Source organism: Lepidochelys kempii, chromosome 4, assembly GCF_965140285.1.
Source record: "Lepidochelys kempii isolate rLepKem1 chromosome 4, rLepKem1.hap1, whole genome shotgun sequence".
Taxonomy (NCBI): Eukaryota; Metazoa; Chordata; order Testudines; family Cheloniidae; genus Lepidochelys; species Lepidochelys kempii.
The window spans coordinates 26,628,575-26,651,519 of record NC_136383.1 but is presented as its reverse complement, the minus strand read 5'-3'; the positions used below and the strand labels follow the sequence as shown (position 1 = coordinate 26,651,519).

General features: G+C 41.5%; 1 protein-coding gene across 1 annotated transcript in view; it reads right to left on the bottom strand.

Annotated features, from left to right (window-relative positions):
* The window catches only part of MTTP (microsomal triglyceride transfer protein), a 38,769-nt gene continuing 15,824 nt past the window's right edge, over window positions 1-22,945 (bottom strand). Inside the window, exons 8-18 of the mRNA XM_073340774.2 lie at window positions 19,723-19,880; window positions 18,831-18,999; window positions 17,366-17,473; window positions 15,996-16,208; window positions 14,618-14,829; window positions 13,402-13,499; window positions 13,181-13,302; window positions 12,456-12,683; window positions 4,812-4,936; window positions 2,727-2,897; window positions 1-1,675 (exon numbers count right to left, since the gene is read on the bottom strand). Of these exons, the coding sequence (XP_073196875.1) occupies window positions 1,507-1,675; window positions 2,727-2,897; window positions 4,812-4,936; window positions 12,456-12,683; window positions 13,181-13,302; window positions 13,402-13,499; window positions 14,618-14,829; window positions 15,996-16,208; window positions 17,366-17,473; window positions 18,831-18,999; window positions 19,723-19,880 (1,773 nt within the window). The 3' untranslated portion in view covers window positions 1-1,506. The remainder of the gene's footprint in view (window positions 1,676-2,726; window positions 2,898-4,811; window positions 4,937-12,455; window positions 12,684-13,180; window positions 13,303-13,401; window positions 13,500-14,617; window positions 14,830-15,995; window positions 16,209-17,365; window positions 17,474-18,830; window positions 19,000-19,722; window positions 19,881-22,945) is intronic.

Here is a 22,945-nt window from a genome sequence, read left to right as displayed (position 1 = left end):
TGAAAGAAGGATTTTTGTTTATTTTATTTTGCCCCATTTTATTTTTAGGCTCTGGCAAAAAATGTGCTTTTGCATCAACGGTGTATTTGGGAAATACAGTAATCAACCCATAAGTTCCTGTTTATAATTCTAAAACAAACAGATTAGCTGTTTGCATTGAACAGACTGGCAGTTTTATATCAGGATAAGGATTTGGGGGTTGGGGGTGTGGGTATGTGAGACAATCCAAAAGCTTTTTCTGCCAGATTTCATTTTCTGAAATGCAACTTATCCAAGGTTATTTGAGCCCAGCACTTACACTAGACACCCTGTCGCATGGAATTACAAATAATGTGGATCACTTGAGGGATCAAAAGAATGGGAAAGTAATATGTTCTGTGATGGGAGATATTTGTTTGTTTATTACATTGTAATAACTGCAAAATGATTAATAAATACAGGGTTTTTTCCAGCCAAGGTTGGTCCTGATCCTGTAAAACCGTTACTCACACAAATGATCCTTACTGTCCTGAGTAGTACTATTGATTTCAATAGAACTACTTGTGTGAATAATGATAACTTAGGCTCCTCTTTTAGTCTAAATAAGTAATCTCCCATAGAGGAGAATACTAGAATTTTCTCTGTCCTTACAGAACCTGCTAGATGGTGCATTCCACAACTCATTTTCAAGTCTTTAAAACTAATCATATTTCACACTGTTGCTACAGTGAGTGCTCATCTCTAGAAATGTGCGTGCTTTGATGCCCCATAGTTACATGAAGTTTCAGAGTGAGCTCTTCAAACATGATCAGCATTGGCTTAACTTTGCTTCCCATTGAAGTCAAGAGGCATTTTCAATTTATGTCAGTGAGAGAAGAGTTAGGCAAATGCGGAGCACTCTTGAAAATTTCATCCTAAATTTTTAATCAAACATGTCTAACCATAGCACTATAAAAAAAGACAGATAATACTTATGAGACTAAGGCTCTAAAAAGTTGTAAAAATACACCCTGCTTTTGATTAAACAGACAGACAGCCGTAAGCGACCAAGAATTAATGGTCCTTCTTAGAATGCTGCTGCTGTGTATTTAAATGAGAACTGGTTAGTTTTTTAACAAATGGCTGCCTCTAAATGTATTTATAAATAATCATTCTTTCTACAGCATAATTGTTCTTACTGAAAATCAGAAGCATGGGCTTCTGTATTCCCACTTTGAGAAAAATATGAATGTCTTTCTGCTATTGAAAAAAAAAATTACAGATCATACCTCCTGAGGGGGAGTGAATGGGTTGCCTCCAAATTGTTTTTTGTTTTTTTCTTAGCTTTTTACAAAAGTCTTAAATATACGTAAATATGTAAACACTCTGCACATAATAAGAGTTTGATCCTGGGCCTGTTGGAATTCAATGACAAACTTCCCATTGATTTCAACAGTGCAGGATCGGGGCTGAGCTAGTACAGTACATGGACGCCTAAGTCATTCAGGGGGCCATGGATTCAGTAAAATGAAAGAAGAGGTGCCCATTTCAAAACCAGCTGTCAGAGGAGTCCGACTGAGTGCTGAAAACCTTTCTGCACATGTTGGAGTTCTCTTGATGGAGAGGGTATTCAGAACCTGCCAGCAGTCTGACTTTTCCTTTCCGAGAGGTGTACCGTTTGCCAGATGGCAGGCTTTCGTATTTAGTCACATATTGCCTGCAAAGACACAACATTGTTATCTAGTATAGCAAAACTGCTATAAAATCTGCACCCATACGTGTGAATCTAGGTAGGGGCATACCATATCCATGCCTGATTGATTGGTTTCAAGGGGATTAGTGGTTTGTATATATAATCAGCATACATATCTAATACCGTATTTTCAGAGAGATGGGATTCCTGGGAGAGCTTTAGGAAATTCCCATCTATTGGGCCAATCACTGTACACGTTGTCCTTTGGCCAAGAAGCACTGAATGGAAGCCTTTCTCACAGGGCCAGAGAATGCTGTCACAGACCATTCTCAAGTTTTAGCAGATCTGTAGCAATTCTTAGCGGACCAAGACCAAAAAGCAAACCTAGGCCTCTTACATGGGAATGCAGTGCTACACTTGCCCATTGGAAAACATCTTTTACTTTATTGTATAGTTATTTTAAATTTCAAGGTGGAAAACTGACCATAGTCAAAAAATATTTCCAAACATATTGAAGTACTGTATCTATTACAGAGCATGATAATTGAGCTGAGCACTAAATATTCTTGCTAATTTCACAAGCATCAGGAAGCAGTAAGTCATAAAGGCAACCTTGCAGGCTCAAGTCTAAGCACTGCACCGTCACTGGCCTAATGAACAGAGGATAGACATTGCTGGTCGTGCTTCTTTGTTTGACTCTCAGATTTTTTCACCATCTATAATGATGACATGTTAGGGTAATTTAGTGGGTTATTTCACTTGGTTTTTACTTCTAAAAGCTGGGTGGAAAATCTAACAAAAATGAGAAATCAAAGCAAGTGCAGTGGTGGTTGTCAAAGTTCCTACTAAACATTTATCCATATTTCTGGCATGTTGTACATCAGAGATGAATGGCATTAGCAGAGACATTTGTGTGTGAGAGTGATCTTGCACTGCACTTGCTTGTACTACGCTTAAATCTAGTCTCTGTTTTTAATCCCTCATGTTTGTGAACATAGAACACATGGAGGGGGAAAAAGTTTTGGAGTCCCCAAATGGTTAATTGGAAATCTCAGATAGTGTTTTTATTTCTTACCTGAATGGAGATTCAATATTGTCCATCTGCATGCAAACTAAAAATGGATATTCTGAAAACTGCACTGTGGAGATGAAGTTTAGTGTTGCCTCTGTTTCAAAACTGGTTTCCATACCAGCCTTCACAAAGAAGGAATCGACAACGATGTTACCAGCTACCACCAGGGCTCCCCTAGTAAATTCAGATATTAGAATTTATTATTAACAGGGCTCAGAAACAAACAGGAGGTTAAACTGCAAACAGTTCTAACACTTGAACAGTATAATCCTGACTGTTCTCTTAGAGTTTGTTCTCATGTAAGTGTAGCTAGAGAACTTCAGTTGACACCATTGTCATGGGGATTGTGCACGTATGCATGCACACACCCACGCAGAGAGGTGAAAACAGCCATTAATGTTGGGTGAATTATACGCTCTTTGGAACATGCATTCTTTATGACTGGCGCTTGCTGCAAAAGCATGGTGTGTAGGCTGTTGTGATGTCCAGGGTTGATTCCTCAAAGGGCCTCCTTTAGTTATCTACCTGAGGAAAAGAGAGATGTAAAATACTACCCTGTTGATTTGGTAGTATTTTATACTCACTTTGTTCTGGTGCAAATGACCACACCAGGTGTCTCTGGCAAATCAGACCCAAAGTCTTTGCTCACTGGCATTTTTGACAAAGCTGTCCAGGGCTTTAAGAACTTACAAAACATCACTGTCGGGGAGTAAAACTCAGATCTGGTGGAAATGGGACCAGGGGAGATGCACCCACTTACACTAGGAAGTCTCTGTTTCAGGGTTATCTTTGAGAGCGCTGACATCTATTTTGTCATTGCTTTATTGGTCTCCAGTCAAAAACCATACTATACGGATGGATAAGCTTCACTCACTATCTAGGAGAGGGATCCTTGCCATTCAAAGCTGGTAAAATCAGTAAGGTGGGGCTAAATCTATTATTGACAGTCATTATTAATTTCATTAATGTAAAACACACTACCCGAAAGCAAGTTGTGTTTAGATCTTGTTCAGTAAATCATAAGTTAACATTAACAACCTTGCCCATTTTCACTCTTCTCTCAAACACCACCCCTTTTGGGCTTCATCATGCTTTTCTCGCACATCCGAAATGCCCATGGACGTCAACACAGCATGAGGGTGCTCAGCATCCTACAGGAAATGCTCGGCACCTTGCATGGGCAGACACCTTTTCTACCCCCTTTGGAGACCAGCATCTCATAATTCCAGTTTCCATTCAGAGGGCTAAAGATGTAATTCTTCCAAGAGAGGCCACATTCTTACTTCTGGTCAAGATTGAGTGAGTCACTTCTGCAGTACTGCTTCAAGCTACAGATCCAGTAATATCAAATCCACTCTCAAGTTCTAAAGAGGCAGCGTAATCTATCAGGTCAGACATGAGTTTGGAAGCAAGGAACTCCTGCATTTTAATCCTTATTCTGACACTGATTTGCTGTATATTGGGTAAATTACTTGATCTCTTTGCCTCTTTCCTTCACTTTAAAGTGATGGTAATTATTTCACAGGTGAGGATTAACTAATTAATTAGGGAGGTAACATTTTCAAAAGTAATTGAGGCACCTAAGGGCCTAACTCCCACTGACTTTCAATGAGGCTTAAGTACCTGTCATTTTTGAAAATGGGACATAGGTTCCTAAATCATGTAGGCGCTTTGGAAAAATTTATCCAGTGTATTTATAGCTCTTTGAAGACCTGGGGTCAAGTTCGGTTCTCAGATCCACTGATACAATCTCACGGAAACTGGTGGAGCTGTCTCAGTCTAAAAGAGGGCAGAATGTAGCCTTTGAAGCAATAACGTTCATTCAGATTTTCTATAATAGGTTAAAGGTGATTTGTTTTTGTATATTTTCTTTCCCTGGCATTTTCAAACAGACAACATACTTATTGCCACATTATTTTCCCCCTGAAATGCGAATCTAATTTTAAAAGGCGTTTAATATAACTGTCCCTTAATTTTAAAGAAAATGCAAGGTTGCTTCTGTTTTGAAAGCCTCAAAATAGACCAGCTCATTTTACATTTTTCGTATTTCAGAGTATAAGGTTACAGCGTGCACTTTAAGTATCTCACCGGTTCTTAACACTGGTTTTGGATTCTCTGTACCAAAGACTGAACTCCATTCCACCTGAAATGTCAATGGCCAGACCACCCTGGAACTCTGCACTGGCCTTCAGCCCAGACTGTAACTGAATGACCTGAAAGCATAAAAAAGCAGAGATCACACTCCATTTTGCTAAATGTAGATCAAAACGGTGTTCATTTTCTTTTTTCTTTGAGGACTGTTCAAGTGGGGAGGAAGCACATGGAGCTCCCCTCTGTCCTCTTCCATCCTTGTGGATGGGCATGGACAGAACTTCACTGCAGAGCATATCCTCTGTTCTTGCCCAGCACCTTTATGAAAAGGAGATAAGACTGGGACCCCAAGTGTGTCCTTCCTCCCACTCCACCCACGATACAGCATTACTAGTCAGGTGCAGAACAGGGAGCGTCCTGCCCCCTTCTTGCAAAGTGTGACAGAGCTACCATACAGGCCTGCACTTCCCAGGAAAACCACAGAGGAATTCATCCGATGAAGTGAGCTGTAGCTCTCGAAAGCTCATGCTCAAATAAATTGGTTAGTCTCTAAGGTGCCACAAGTCCTCCTGTTCTTCTTACTCTTAGTTTGTCTTGGATGAGCCTGCCAGTTGGGAGCACCCAGTGCAGAATTTTGCCCCATAATGGCAATAAAATACCCACTGTTGCCCAGCAGGACCATCGAGAATGATACAGAGCTATAGTGGAGGGATTTGATCTGAAGAATCAGGCGGCTACCACAAATACAAATCAAAATGCCTTTGATATTTTGCTGTCAATGCACTTTTTGCCAGCATTGGGCATACTTATGGCTGCTTGAAACCTTTACAGCTGGACTGGAAATGCATTGCCTGGAGTCAGTTTCGGAAGTGATAATCGCTCAGCCTCACAGAAGCTTGTTACGTTTGAAATTTGAGAGTCAGCCAAGTTTTTAAAGTTCACACCACTGGGTAATCTGATTTGCCTTATATAACTGCCCCACTCACCTGAAAACTAGACAGTCTAATTCATTTTTTTAAAAGTACATTTCAGTTTGAAAAAGGGTGATTTAGGCCATAACACCCCCCACTTCCACCCCCAACTTTGCAGTGTCAGTGGCTGGCACTAATCAGTAAATCAAACTTATTGCTTAGGTCCATGGAACACCATCGTGGAGAGAGAGGTACAGCTTAGTGTACTGAGCACAGACCAGGGAGACAGGAACCCCCACGTCTAATCCTGGCTCTGACACTGATTCCCTCTATGGCCTTGGTCAAGTCCCTTAGGGCCTGATCCTGAGCCCACCGAAGTCAATAAAAAGACTCTAATTGACTTCACTGGGCTTTGGATAAGGTTTTTAATCTCTCTCTTCTCAGTTCACCTTCTGTACAGTTAAGATGCAGATTAGAGCTGTGCAGAGGATAATTACATTTCATGAAGGATTTTTAAATTTGGCTTCATTTTGAATTGGAATGAAACAAAAATTTCAAAATTCTCCAATAAGGTAAATTTGGGCAGCGGGGGGGAGTTGGATCAATCAAAATGTTTTGTTTTGTTTTATACTTTGTTAAAAAAAAACATTAAAATATTTCACACAAAAAACAACCCCAAAAGGTTTATTCTGAAAAATGTCAAAATGGAACATTTTGATATTGTCAAATGTTTTTGTTTTCACCAAAACAAAATGTGGGTGAAATCAACAGGGATTTTGCAAAGCATTCTGATTTTGAGGGACCTGCATTTTCCAGCAAAAAATGGTTTTGTTGGTCTTCTGAGCTCTAAAAATGATCAGTTTCTACCTTATGTAGAATTAGTGAATTAAAGCAGCACTCTGAGCCTCACTTGGGAGAAGATAGTGATTGCCCAGTACATTTTTAATTTTTAAAAATGGCCCCCGGAGCACCTCTCTCCGGCTATTGATGTCTGACAGGCAGCCTAGGCCTCCCTTGTGGCAGCAGCAGGCGGCAGCCAGGCGTCTGAGGGTACGTCTGCACTGCAATAACTCACCTGTGGCTGGCCCACATCAGCTGGCTCGGGCTGTGGAGTTATAAAATTGCAGCCCAAATGCCTACGCTGCAATTTTATAGCTCCACAGCCCAAGCCCCATGAGCTGTAATCAGCTAACACGGGCTAACCGTGGGTGTTTTATTGCAGTGTAGACATACTCAGAAGCCACTGGGTTGGGTATAAAGACCGTAGCCTCCTCCATTCCTTCTGGGGCTTGAAGAAGCAGGATCAAGCTACACCCTCCTCCAAAAACACCAGCACTAATGGTGGGGGCAGGAGCCTATGTTCCCTTTGCATCTGAAGGAAATAGCAGGTGTGGGGCATGGGCAGATGGGCACTCTGCCTGGAGGAACAGTCACAGGAGAAATGAGAATGGGAGCAGCCCCTTTCAATACAATGGGAGCTGGCTTCCCATTCCCCTCCATTCAGGCAGAGGGCCTGTCTCCCCTCACTGTTGAGGGAAGAGGGGCCTGTGGCTGGCCAGCCCATCTTTCACCCCTGTTGTCCTAGTGAGATGAATTCCCTCACACCGAGCAGGGGTAGTGGTGTGTGTGTGAGCGGCTGGCCAGTGGAGGATGTACACACAAGCTGGTGTCTATTCTTAGTGAAATCTGCTGCTCTCTTTCTCTGTTTCCCCTGTGCCCAGGGCTCTTTGGGATGGGGATACTTGTCCTCCCCCATCCCCACCGGGGTCCCTCCCTCTGCCAGTATCTCTGCTCCTATATTGTTCCCTGTATTACTGCAGCATGCAGGAGTGTTTGATGCTTCTACCCCCCTTGCATTCCTAGGCTGGACAAAGGGATCTCTCTATGGCCTTCCCTTGCTAGCTGCTCAGCAGCCCTGCTGTCTCCTGCGGAACAAGCTTGTAGGTTCCCTCCCCAACTCAATCAGCAGGGGCTGGTGCTTAAAGAGGTTGATTGGGGGGAGGGTCTTAAAACCTTCCCCTCACAGTGTATGGAGCCTGGAGAAATGTGGTGACTGTATCTGGTTACTTCACCTTTTAAGGTCTGAATCATTCTGTGGAGCAGAGTTCAATCGGCTTGTCACTTGGCAGTCAGTTGCAACTGGAGTGGGCTGGAGATTTAACCTAAGAATGCAGTGGGCTTGGATGTAGCTTATAAACAAGGATGCCCCTCACTAGCCTGATCACATGTTGTTGTCCTGTTTTCTTGTTATCTAGTTAAAGTCATTGTGTGAAATCCTGGCTCCCCTGAAACGAAAGGGAATTTTGCCATTGATTTTAATGGTCCCAGATTTCACCCATGGTAGCTAATTAAAAATGCCTGGCTTATTTGGATCTGGAGACATTCCATGCCTCTCTTTTAAAAATTAGAACCAGACTGGACTATAACTGAATGTATGTGAGGGTGTAATAGCATGCATTCTGAAAGTCATTTGTGCACAAACAGGGCAGCAGATTTTTTGAGATGCATGTCAAATTGCACTTAAGTATTTGAATGAGGAATCAATTTGCAAAGGCTGAATTATTAAATTTAACAGTTACTGTGGATGTGATTATTTAGGACATCAGAGGCTGCAATAGTTAAGTTAAATTTGCCATTAAAATTCAAAGAATATATCATGAACACCCGTGTCTCTTTGTTTAATGTTTTTATGAGACTTGAAGACAAAGTTGACCTGATCATCCATTACTTACTCCAGGGCTGAATTCTATCCTCAGCTAAACATGTGCAAATCCCATTAAAGTCAAGGGAGTTGGCCTTTTAGAGGCGCTCCTTTCCTTTGCCTTTCTATTTAAAGCTTAACAGCGTTCTTTGTAACAGAAGACATGATATGAAAAACTGGGATCAATGTCTTGGTACTGATTCAAAATGCTGAAGTAGACCACATTTCAACAAAGACCCACTACGTACTATACTCCTGCAATGGAACGCAAACGGCAGGGCTGAAAAAGGCACTTATTTGCGGGGGGGGGTGTCTGGTTTTCAAATGGCTGCTTTGACCTCATAAAATATTCAGTTTCTCTGCTCTTCTGGCAGGTGCGATACCGAGAAAATATTGTTCCTACACCCAGGAGCGTTAATGCAGGTGTCTTTGGGGGCTCAAAAATAATTCCATGAGAGGTGTTTCTTTTATGAAGGGGGACTATAATTTGCCACCCTGTCACTCTTAACCTTTGAACCAAGTTGGGAAAGGTGGTAATAGATGCATAGTGCACCCTGAGGATATTTGTTTGTGGATTTTTGGAATATTCTCTCTCACAAAAACACCGCATCATGGGTAATGGGCAGGAGCAGGAGTTTAAAGGGACATCATCAACTTAGAATTCACATCTGTCTGAGAATGCTGTTGACTATAGTAATGACTATTACAGCTGAAAGGAGCAAATGAAAGAAAACTATTTTTCCAGGTATTTTTATGTTGTATATTTGACAACACTTTGTGTGTAGTCAATTTCACTTTTCACCTGTTTAGTCAGTTAGCAGTGGAGCAATTAGGACCTGAAGTGATCCATATAAAGATGAACAAAAGAGAAGAAAAACCTTTATAACAGTTCTGAAGGACTTTAAAAAAAACAACAGAATATACTGTTTCAAGAGTCCCTGTAAAATAGAATATTCTGAAATTAGTTTTCAAAAGTTTAATTGGCCAGTTTTAAATTCCTCCTTTCAGCTTTCAAGTCATCCTCCTATAAATAGGATAGCAACTGTGCTATCTACATCCTTTACTGTTACACATTTGTTCCCTGTCTGTGCTGAAACAATATTGCCCCAAACCATGACTCACTGTGGATGGGGCTGGCAGGTAACTGACCACTGGCCACTGTAGAGAAGGATGAACAATGTTATAAACTCTTTTATAAAGCCATACTGTTGGTCAGGATGGTTTTATAAACTCTTTTATAAAGCCATACAGTTGTGTGCCACTCTCCAGGCTGGCCCAGGAAACAGAGTTAGTGCCCTGGAAGCAAAAACCATGGGTAAGAAGCTACGTGAATCGTGGCTATTGGTGCAATGGCATCAGCACAAGTGCAGGGAGTGACTCTTTTCCTCTCTCAGATCTAGATTCTTAAATGCCAGTCTTACCATTCAATTCAGGCTCCATCTACACTTCTGTTTACATTGTTTCCTGATAGAGTTCTAGTTCTAAGCACAGTTCAAAGGCACTTCAGGTGAAGATGTTTATAACGCAGTATAGTGGGCCTATATGGAAGTGGCAAACCAATGTGAAGGCTGTTTCTAATCTTAAGCATGATTGTTAAAACTAGTCTCAGTCACTTGCTGGAGGATCCTCTGCTCCTTGAAGTCTTTAAACCACGATCTGAGGACTTCAATCGCTCAGACATAGGTGAGAGGTTTATCGCAGGAGTGGGTGGATGAGAGTCTGTGGCCTGCATTGTGCAGGAGGTCGGACTAGATGATCATAATGGTCCCTTCTGACCTAAATATCTATGAATCTATGAGAAAAAAAGTTTAGCCTGAAGCTTTTTTTTTTTTGGTGAACAGTATTGTAAACCAGTTGAGGACCCTGTGTGGATGGAGCTTAAAAGGATCCGGTGATTTCTTGGCTAGGAAGGATCAATTGAGGTATCTGCTACCTGGAACCTAGCTTGCTTGAGCAGCAACTGTGCACTCAGTGATACAAAAGAGAAAGCAGAGAGTGATCCCATCTGCTCACTGTGCTGTTACAGAGCTTCCATTGCCAAGGCTTCCTGAATTTCAGTGACTGACCTCAAATGATATGCCCTGCTGTTGTGAGGGATGGCATGCAGCTCCAACACTGGCTTGCCCTGCACTCTTACTAGGTTGTCTGAAGTTAAGGAGCCTGGAATCCACTGGCTGGCAGAGTTCTCAGGGTGCCTAGCCAAGTGATTCTGCCAGAATATTTAGGGAGCTTTGTGCATGCACGGCAGTTGGAAAGATTTAGTTCTGGAAACACGGCCCTTATGTGATCTGAGCTTGAGAACATAAAGGTCTGATCATGTTTCCCACCTGCCAGGTTTGTAAAATAAGTCACTGACACGCTGTCTGTTAGTTGGACCTCTGGCATATAATCTTGTTAGAACCCAACCCGTTTTCTCTGTGAACTTTAGTTCACAGTTTGTGCACTGGGTGTGAAACTCTTAGCTGACAGAACCATTTAAAAGTGGCTGTGCTTGATTTCAAATGCAAATGCCAATCCTCTGCTGCAGAAGACTTGGTGCTCAGGATCATTTCTGGTTGGTATTGCTGATCATTTCTGGTTGGTATTGTGTTAGTCTGTATTCGCAAAAAGAAAAGGAGTACTAGTGGCACCTTAGAAACTAACCAATTTATTTGAGCATGAGCTACAGCGTGCATCGGATGAAGTGAGCTGTAGCTCACGAAAGCTTATGCTCAAATAAATTGGTTAGTCTCTAAGGTGCCACTAGTACTTCTTTTCTTTTTAAGGGTACAGTGTTAGTCAGACTGTCTTTGAACAGTTTGGCATTCTCCTCCACCAAAAAGTAGGGGAGATAAATGAGATTCTATGAAGTGAAAAGTTCCACGGCTGGAGCCTCTCTGAACTTTTGCACTAGGAGCTGTTTGCACTATGCTTGCCCAGTAATCCAATACAGTACTGCTTTGGGATAAAACTGGAGCCTACAGTTCTTCTATAGGTTGAGTTCTACCATTAGATTTACCAGTTCCACATATCTGTATTTAAGCAGAACAGAAAAAACAGTCCACATGCTGCCTCTTCGCTCTAGGTTAAGTGCTACTCAGATGCATGGTTGTTCCATATCTGAAGCTGGGTTTAGTGCATATGGTGTTGGTTAAAGATGCAAAGATTATCTGCAGTGCTGTTGTCGGCACAGAATAATAGATTCAACTTTAAATCCCTGTTTTCAGATGGTTATAATGTCCGAACCCTTCACCTTTGGTGATTTCCACCTGAAGAGGAATTGTTTGGGAAAGTTTGACCAAATATAACTCAGTGGCTTGGCGATACAAGGACAGTGAAAAACACTCACCCCATCACATGCAAAGAAAAAACCTTGTAACTTTTTTTTTAGCATCGCTGGTGCCAATTTGGTTGAGGGAAGAATGGTTACTGAGAAGAGCCTTTTTGACTTCCGATGACAGATCATTTTGATGTCACTGACTTATGAGCCTTTGAAAATTGCACTCTGTGAATTCACAGTAAATTCTGAACAATGCTAGCACTAAGCTTGTAAAGTGAGCCGTTAAGGAAGATCACATGGTGCATGCAAGCCTGGGTAACTTAGCTGAGCATTTGACAAGATGAACAAGATGGGTCTCAGATCACTGGATAACTTCTGAGCTATAAAAACAGATGGCTGTTGGTGAGCCCTCCACTTTAATAGGAACTGTACATTACAAAATAACTGGTTAGAGAGTATATGTTGGGAAGCTGGAGGGTTTTTCCGCAGGGAACTGGTTTGTTTTTTATAGTAGTAAAGTGGTTTTTTAGAGTGATATGTATTTGCAGCCTTTATCTTAACTCTTTTTCTTCTATCCAGGCTGATTTCCTGTCTTCTGATTTCATGCACTACATAATTTCCCTTTGGATTGAAAAGTAAGCAAAGTCTTATAGACTCTTCAGTATCAAATAAGTGGAGCAAACAGTCAGATTAATTTAATGTGTCTGGAGGAGCGTGTGGGTGTGTGTCCACCTGAGAGACAAAAAAAGTTTAGAATGAGATATTAGTACCTGTGAGTAATCTGTCAGAAGGATAAGTCCTTTCACCACATTCATAGAATCTCCAGTTGCCGAGATCATTTTAGACATTAAATCTCCATACCCCTGGAAAAAGGTAACGGGCCTGAGTTGAACATCAAACAAGATTGCTGACATGCCAGCAAAGGACTCCAGGTTTTCCTCGCCTTCATCAGCAGATGCAGCTATTATGGCTTCTAGGCCTTGAGCTTCAATCACAACCTAAAAGGCAAAAGTGAGACACTATCCATGACAAAGTGCCCGATCTGGAATTTTAAACACTACAAGAATTTCTACTACAGAAGAGTTGAAATTTAAAGTTAACTTAATTTTTTTTAAATTTTACTTTCAGTGAAAAAAGCATCTGATCATAATATAACAGTGTTTCAAAGCAGTAGGAGAAACAGACAGTAAAACAGTCTCATAGCAACTATTGCCATTAATTAGATGTGGATGGAATTTGCGCCTAGCAGGTAGACTATATAGTCTTTCCCTAGAAGTAAAACTTTGGATCTGTTCTATAAGGAACTGCCTTTCTTTTGTATAATACATTTGCCTCATTGTCAGCAGTTTTTTCTGTTATTGGCATATTCTCTGCCTGACGCAATAGTCCTTAAATGCACAAACCCCCATGGTTTTCAATGGGAGATACATTAGTTTAAAGGCTGCAGGAACAGGCCATATGCTAGATCAGTGTTTACATAGTGCATGGCAGTTACCTGGCTGGCATGAAGGTGAGCATTTTTATTGAAAAGAAAGATGTTCATGTTACTACTTCTTAAAATCCCAGAGCCTGAGTAGAGGATGTCAAGGCTGTATGTGGATGATGCATCAGGACCACCTTAATCGACAAAGACACCAAATATTAATAATGCCTGCCACTAAGTCAAGTGACCAGCAATATAAACAGGCTTAAAAAGCTATTTTTCTGGTTACATACGTGTCACGTAGCCAGAATAGGCAGAAGAAGACCCAGTCTTGGAGAAGCGATCATAGTTATGAACAACCATGTCCTTCAGAACTTTACGAATCATTTTGCTGCATTATTTAAAAAATAAAACAAAACTAATTTGCTACTGCACTGTCTTCCATGAGAACATTAAGACTGTCAGCCTATTGGGAAAGAGAAGATTTAGCTTTGCGCAAACTACTCTATGCCTGACTCAAAGCCTACTGAAGTCAATGGGAATCTTTTAATTGACTTCACAGGGCTTTGGATCATCAGTTCCTAAAACCTGAAGATAAATAGATAAGGGATAATAGATGGTATTTCAGAAACTGCCTAAGAAATTTAGGAGCACAAGTCCCATTGAATCGTTTAGGCACTTTTGAAAATTCCACCCAGTGTTGATTATTTCCTTTCTTTCCTGAAAGAATTTTAAGGTCCTAGATGGACAAACCCCTGGGGAGTGAAGTTCCTATGCACAGAACAGGTGGTATCTGACTTTTTGGTGCTTCACTTTGCACCTTTAATGTTCTTTTGAATGTAAGATTCTTAATCTGTCTATATAAATTGATATTTCAATAACAGAAATGTAAAAGATTACGACCGGAAGATTTTTTGTTAAATACCTGGCTTAATTGTTGAGATACTTTTATAAGGTCTTGGCCACAGATCTGGGTTTGGTTGCAGGAAGGTTATCAGTTAAAATGGTTTTATTTGAAAACTAACAGTCTAGAATGAAAGATATTTCAATGATTTTCTTTTAATGCTGCAACTTTTCAAAGAGCTTCACCTTCCGGAAACACAAAACATAAGCTCCATCGAACATCAAGAATGAAGACCAGGTGGGAAGATTTTCAAAGGCATAACTGGCAGGAAAGCACCTAACTAATCGAAAATCAGCAGGGAGCTAGGCGCCATTTGTGCCTTTGAAAATCTCCTGTCAGGCGTTCAGTGTCTGCCCCTGGAATATATGGATTTATTTTAAAATGTCAGTAGCCAAAAATAGAAAGATGAGCATGTGCCCACTTATGATCTCTTAAAAACTACACATTATTTAGCTATTAACTGAATACGCTTTGTTTTTATCCCGTCACATTAGTACGGAGAGCAATAAGTAAAAAACTGTTTGTTTATATCTGTGTATGCCTGTACATTTGTGTGTGTGTGTGTGTGTGTGTGTATATACACACATATATTAAACATAATGTACCTTGCAGGCATTTCAAAATGAAGTATATCTTGGACTAATGAGAGCATGTACTTGTTCATTTCCAATGGTAGTTCTCCAATAGAAAGCAAGAGGTTTTTCACTTCCATGTAGGATGGGTTACTGCTGAAGATGATGGCAGCTGCCGTGGTTCTGAGGGTCTTTTCATAAATTTTATAATTCTGGTGATAAATCCTGTTCATGGTTTCCTTCACCTAATCAGAAAATAGAATATTCACCTAATAAATCACAGGTATCCATAGAAAATGTACAGCTTGGAATCATACTAATTTATGAAGTCAGAGATGCAAACACATAGCCTGAATGCTGTCAAGTCTAGGTCCATAGCTAATACATTCAAGTATGTTTTAATATAGTGCTTTTTATGCTCCCTGTGTCACTTTACACAATAAACACTAGTAGTATGGTGATTGTGCAAGGAAATGGCACAGCCATTATGTTCTCAACAATAGCTCATACGCACAATAGCTCATACTTACACATTAGCACTGTCAGGAAGATTGTTGGCCAGAACATAGTGGAGGAGAACTAATACAATGCTGACAATGGCTAAGGAGATTTCTATAAATGGTTAAGAGAAGAGGTTTCTTAAAAGTAATCATACATTTCCCACAAGCTAAGGATTGTCTGCTATTGAGGTATCTTACCATGAAGGACTGCAGAGCTACTTCCTAACTAATGGAGTGACAGAGAGCGAAGCAGTCATGGCCTGCTGATGGACTGAGATGGTTGCGTTGTGAAATTGCATCATGGCAATGCAAGGTCAGCAATGGTTGGTGCAGAACAGCAACAGAAGTACACAGTGCAATGCAGTGATGTCTGGATCTCGCTCTGGGGTAATCTTCTGTAGTTCCATTTGCCATCATCTCTCAGTATTCCTCTTAACCTATCCCTTTCCTGGCTGCTGGGAAGGAAGACAGAGGTACCTCTCTCTCCTCCTTGCCACCCATTTTCCTTAGCTACTTGGGGGGCAAGGAAGGATCCTGTTTACTCTGATTCACATGTTCAGCATTCCCTCTAATGTCTCTTGTGTGCTACACAGCAAAGTGAGCATATCTGTGAATGGAGTTCAGATCAGAGCCGGGATCTCCACATGCTGTACCATAATTGTTGCATGTGACTCTAGAGCCAATTAATTCTAGATACTGCTCAATGGGAAGAGAGAGAGGTATAGAGATCAAAACTGCCATGAACAGTTTTCTGGCTACACCATGAGAGGGTACAAAAGACCATTTATTGAAAAAAAAATATCTAGTGTAAATTGAAATGGGGTGAGACATGAAGAATGGGCTCCACTTAATTTACATTTGATTTTAAATGTCCTCTCTTGTACTTTTTTCCTTGCAGTAAATCTTCTCACCTCACTGGTGATGAAAGAGATGCCATATCTCTGCAGAGCAGTGACAGCAATGTTACTGATGGGCCCTTCTCCTGACTCAGCATATTTTAGCAGCAGTGGAATTCCTTCAGGCAGAAGGGCGTTCTTCATTGCCAGCAGGTACATCTTCACATCATCCTCTTTCTTTGCCCTGTCTAATCCTCCTAGGATCAGCTTCTTAGCTCGCACAACAGCCTGAAAAGAAAATAGATGCCACATTTAAGACTTGATCCTCCGAGCTGCTAAGCGCTTCCTGCAAGGTGCTAAGCGTGGTCAATGCCCATGTGAGTTGGAGCTGCAGGAGTGGGTCCTGATACTTTTGGCTGGTTGAAAACATAGTTTGTCACATTTAGCAAAGTTACGACTTTTCAGCTGCATACTGAAAACTTCCTTGAATCGACAGGCATGCCCCGATGCATGAGCCCTAAACATGCCACTCACTTAGCATGCACGTGTTGGTTCAAGGAACTTACAGACTCCACTGTTGAGGCCAACAGACACAATTTAAATAATTGTGACAGAAAAAAATGACACGGGAAATGTTCCTTCTTGCCTATTCACACAGTGGTATAGGAATGCATGGCACTTAACAGAAAAATAAAAGGTGTAAATCCTTGGGTGCTGGCTGGATGCTCTTCAGCGGTGCAAAGGAGTCATACATCCAGCAGATCTGGCCAGCTGAGGACTCCTTGTCCCTCAGGTTGCTATACTTCTTGTCACGACCCATAGAATGGCATAGAATCAGTCCTAGGAGCTCCCTGCACTGAGCACAGATTAGATACAGTCCAGCACTGGACCAATATTCCTGGTCCAGTGAATTTGCTGTTTCTATGTTTTAGGTAGACCCTGACTGCACAAAGTTTTCAGGGGATACCAAAAACTTCTGCAAAACCAGACAAAAGCACCATGTCTACCGCCAGGCTCGGAACATACAGGCATTTGGGATTAGAGAGAGGTCTGATGTTAGTTACCCTAGTGTAAATCAGGAGTTGTTAGAGTTATCTGCATTCCCAAAAGACGTAACGGAGATCAGAATCTGACCCCCAGGGCACAAAATAAAACCTGTTCTAAAGGAAGTCTGTCCATCACATTAGGTGTCTGTAAGCTATGTTAAAAACCTGAGGGCAAATTCTGAGAGATGCTTGCATGAATTTTAGGGTGACCAGATGTTCCGATTTTATAGGGACAGTCCTGATATTTGGGGCTTTGTCTTATATAGGTTCCTATACCCGTCCCGATTTTTCACACTTGCTCTCTGGTCACCCTAATGAGTCTCCCAATACTTTCAGCAGGGGTTGTGCATGTGCATCCAATGGCAGAATTTGGCCAGTAGAAAAACAGCAAATACTTACTGGAAGTTTGCAGCCTCCCTTGTCACACAGCTTTTTGATGAGTGCACCAACGATGATGGTAACAGTTTCTCTGATTTCACTATTTCCAATCTGGCCCTGGAATCTATTCTGGTATTGAAAGGGAACACTGTTAGCCTTCACATCTAAATAGAATGGTACAAATCCTGCAGTGTGCTGAGCGCCCTTCACTCCTGTTGACTTCTCTGGGAGAGGAGGGTGCTCATCGCCTCACAGGATCGCACTCGTACTCAGCAGAGTACTGCTCTGCTGTCGGGTGTAATAAATGTAGTTTTTTTCCTTTTAAGTTTCATTCAGAATATCTGGCCCAGCAGTTCCTTATGAAGCTGATGTTTAAAGCCTGATATCAACAGATAATAGAAATACTTAGCTCTTATATATTTCATCTCTGAATTGGTATACTCACAAGAACAATTTGTAAAATGTTGCTTGATCTGGTAGTCTCTAGGACAGGGATGGGCAAACTACGGCCTGCCAGCCATTTTAATCCGTCCCTTGAGCTCCTGGTGGGGAGCGAGGTATGGGGCTTTCCCCGCTCCAGCCAGGGAGCAGGGTTGAGGGCCACTCTGTGTGGCTCCTGGAAGCAGCAGCATGTCCCTCCTCCTGCTCCTACGCATAGGGGCAGCCGGGGGCTCTGCTTTGCACACTGCCCCCACCCCAAGTGCCACAGCTCCCATTGGCCGGAAACCACGGCCAATGGGAGCTTTCGGGGTGGTACCTGCGGACGGGGCAGCGTGCAGCAGAGCTGTTTGGCCACGCCTCCACGGAGGAGCCAGATGGGGGACATGCCGCTGCTTCTGGGGCCACTTGAGGTAAGTGCTGCCCTGAGCCTGCACCCCTGAGCCACTCCCCAGCACCCCAACCCCGTGCCCCAGCCCTGATCACCCTCCTGCCCTCTGAACCCCTCAGTCCCAGCCTGGAGCACCTTCTTACACCCCAAACCCCTTATCCCGAGACCGCACTCCCAGCTGGAGCTCACACTCCACCCTCACTGCCCCAGCCCGGACCCCCCTCCTGCACCCTGAACTCCTCATTTCTGGCCCCATGCCAGAGCCCACACCCCCAGCCAGAGTCCTCACCCCCTTGCGCACCCCAACCCCAATTTCATGAGCATTCATGGCCCGCCATATAATTTCTATACCCAGATGTGGCCCTCGGGCCAAAAAGTTTGCCCACCCCACTCTAGGAGAACTGGGATGTATCTACATACTGTTACGTAATAGGTTTTCCATGGTGTAAGCAGAGGTGACATTTTACAAAGTAGATATAGGTTCTGCATCTGAAATCCTATGCATTGTGGGTACTGTATGAGCCACAACCTGCAGCAGAATGTGCACACCTCAAAGTTGTGAGGTGCTTGGACAACGCCCCTTCCCTCCCCTCTCAGTGTGGCTTAGGCTCTTTGAGTAATAAATTAGCTTGTGTTTTTTCTGCCATTTTGGCTTACAATTAAAGATTTCAGTAGCAACTCATTGGGGTGAGAAGCAAATCCACAGGCATATAGGAACCGCTCCTGTAGAACAGAGCTGCTTCCATTCTTAAAGTCCAGGAACTCCAGCATAGCCTCCAGTGAGGCTGGGGTCTGAGCAGAGGTTACAGCATCCACCAGCTGAGGACTGTAAAGGGAGGAGTGGAAATTAACACGTTATTGAAGTGTGTTAGGCAATGTATTGAAAAGACACTGCTACTTACAGAAACAAAGAGGTTGGGCTATTGACAGGTCTTATCATGGCAAGTAAATCACAGGTAACATTTATTACTCTTTTTGGCTGCTACTGCTTTCAGCATTTACATTTTTAGCAAAACCAGTGCTCCTGAAATCTTCCAGAGCAAGATAGTTGAAGGACAGCAAGGGGTAGCCATACACTTAGATTATATTTTGTTTTATGCCAATACAGAGGAAGAGTATGACAAAAGGCTTAGAAGTGTTCTGAGTGTTTTAAAATCCACAAGATTAAATCTGAAAAAGGAAAAGTGTGTCTGTAAAAGGAAAAGAGCTATAACTCCAGATGAAGGGGTTTCCACTCAGCGTGAGTTCCAGCTTTGATTCTGTTGTTTACCAGAGACCACACTGTCTGGGATGCTATACAGTTGCCAGAGGCATCTAGGGGCTGAATAATAAACTGCAAGAACATGTTATTGCAGAAGCAAACACTATCATACAAAAACTTCCCCTTTCATGTAGATAGAAAAAGTGTTAACTATTACAGATCTAGCATATCCCTAATATGACTACACATGTATGTCTATGAGTTACTCCCTCCCATGTACCCACCTCACATTTTTTGTGTTTTGTAAACACTTTATTAGACCATAAAAGGTTGCTCTTGGTGACTTACAGTACTGCATTTCTTTCACTTCTAAGAATTTGAAGTATCTCCTCTTTTGTAGCTTCCCTGAGGTTCTGAATAAAGGACAAAAAACTTCTTGTTGCTTCAGCTTTGGAAAGGTTTTCAGGTTCTAGTTGTTTCCTGATAGCCTGCCAGTGCTCAGAAATCTGCAAAATAATTAAACAAATTGATGTCAAACCTTACGCACTGGTCTCAATTCTCAGAAATCAGTACCATGATAGCTATGTTGAGTATAGTTTATACTAGCTGAAATCTCATAAACTGGAGATTCCTTAGATAGATATCACTTAATATGCCTCTGTTATGGTACCATGTGTTCCTTAAAACTTTTCCAGGTCTCAGCAGCCTCTGTAAATATAGTGTTCATAAAATTTGGCTCTAGTTTTCTTGAAACTTCACGACAGAAAGAAATGTGAAATGCCACATTGAAATTATTTTTAGAAGGTGGCACTTCTGCAAGAAGCCTTTGCATATGCCCCCGTAAGACTTTCCCTTTTCTGTCTTCTACAGTTGTGTATGGTGAAGAGGGGTAGCAATTTGTAGCTGCTTTATAAAATGGTAGTTAGCAGAGTATTGGAACCAGGATGATTTTGCATGCTTTCAGTTGTTGAATCATTAATAATATTTTACATGTATATAGCACGTCATCCCAAAGTATCTTTAAAGTGCTCCACAAACTATACAACTGAAATACATCTACCTCTGCTGTGGTGGATAGCAATCAAGTGGGGCACAGCATGCTGCACAACAGTTGTGGAAGGGAAAGGGGGTGAAATTTAGGCCAAGATAAAGAGCCAGTCAAAAGTGATGCACCAGCACTACAGGTAAACAAGAACTGCCATACTAAATCAGACCAATGGTTCCTCTAAGTCAAGTATCCTGTGCACAAAGGTGGGAAGTACAAGATACTTGAGCGGGAGGGGCATGAAACCCTGCAGTAGGCAGTTGTGGAATAATATGTCCAAAAGAAAAGTTTCTTCCTTCCTTCTGTGGTTAGAGATTAGTTTATGTCCTGAATTGTGAGGATTTATATCCCATTCAATTGTTGTCATCCTCTCTCTCTCTCTTTTTTAAATCCTTACTATTGTACCTCCGGATGTTCCTGTTATTGATATAAATGTCCAATCCCTTTTTTCAATCCAGCTAAGCTCTCTGCATCAATTTTATACATTTCCAGACTTCCCATTGCTGTATTTTAGAAGCCCATGTTCCACATTAAGAAATTTAGAGGTTGAGAGGGTTACTTTCTTTCAGACACCTTTTGTAAGAAATCTGTACAGGTATTTTGACCTTTTCTCTGTTCTATCACCTGCCTCCACTTCTGTTATCTAGTATTATCTAGGACATTCCTTGGTGAAAACTCATCTGTTCTTTTCAGCAGTGTTTATTGCAGTTCTCCAAAGTGGGAATTCACATCAATACCAGTTCAATCTTTGCTAAAATATTCTATCTTCACAGGGTTTGTATTAAGCTAGAACACTTGAACCTGCCTGCAAACAGAAGTATAATTTCAGTGCTACAGAGTGTAATTCCATGAACTGTAACAGACAGTAATTAGGCAACAATGGCAGAGGCACTGGATATTTCCTGGGGATTAATGACCATCTGGGAGGAATAGATGGCCTGGGGCTGTTAATCTCTGCTGGTCACTGATACCCAGCATCAAGGTCAATATTGCTATTGTAAGCTGAAAATGAATAAATATACATCACAGAGAAATGGATTTTTGTGGTGAGTGACGCACTTTGGTTGGTGTGCTCTACACAATCAATGTCTTTTACTTTACACTAGGTTACTCTAAATCATCTTTTAACATTCATCCAGCTTTAATGATTCTTTTGCATCTTCCGGCAGCTGACCAGTTTGAGGAGGTTAGGCCCCAAGAAGAACTTGGGGTCTCGAATTCATCTGGTCATTAATTGCCAGGAAATGCTTCACCTGTTGCAGTTAGAAATCATGTAAAATGGATAAAGAAAAATTATAATGCAGTTACTATTTTTATGTGTTGACAAGTTAATAGTTAAACTACATGAGAAGCAGCTTCAAATTTCAACTGTGACGCCTGGGGAAAGTTCCTTAAGCCAAAATTTTCAAATGTGCGTGACTAAAGTAGCCATCTTAATAAATGGCTTGATTCCCAGAAATGTTGAGCACCCATTTATATAAGAACAATGATTGCTCAGTACTTCTGAAAATCAAGTGACTTATGTGAGGTGCCTAAATACGGATTTGCATGCCTAACTTTAAGCTTCCAAGTTTAAAAATCTTGGCCTTTTTTTCTCTGTATCTAGGTTTCCTACTTGTAAAATGGGGATAATGGTTACTTTTACTAATCCTAACCACACCTAAGTGATCTAGGTAATGTCTGTGAAGGCCTTTGACAATGTAAAGGTGTATGGCATACTATATCAGAGTGGTATTAATGTATATTATGACATGGAAGTACTAAATATTATGATGTTGCTGTTCTGGATGTAGTGTTCTGTTTATAGACCCAGTCTTTGTATAGCAGTTACACTCGAATACAGCAGGGAAGCAGGACTCCATTGTCAGCATTCCCCTAGGTTTATAGTGAGAATGTCATGCCTCATTCCTCATGCACTGCTCTGTAAAGATACCCAATGATTTTTAATTTGGCCTGGAAATTATCTCTACAACTATTATGACAAATTCAGATCCAAACTATTTGACCTCAGGTCTCGCAATAAGAAGTGAGAAACTGTTCAGTGTAAACATTCATAAGCAGAACCCCATGGTGAAGGAGGGCACCCCTCTTTCTCAGCTGTCTGCCTCCCATTGATGTACCCGCACCTTCAGAACTTCTTTACTACTCATGCAATATCCCTTCTGTTTCAGATTTCCCCAGCTTATGTTTTTTTAACTTCTGTGCAGCTATACAAACTCTAGGAAAAAAGACAACATTACAGCATGATTTTACTGCCAAATAATTTACACAGGCTCCAGGACAGAAAGGTATTTTAAGTGCATGAATAGACCATTAAAAGTGCTTAAAATGATGCACATACTTCAGTATCTTGCTGAATTGGAGCCATACCTTCCACATCAAAAAGTTTTTAGAATCATAACTTCTAAATTCTAGGATATCAGTTCACTGAAAAAAAAAATCAGTTATCATAGTATCAGTTAAAATATTTGTTGATAATATCAATACACTTTTTTAAAGTAGCTTTTATCTTAGATTTTGCTAGTG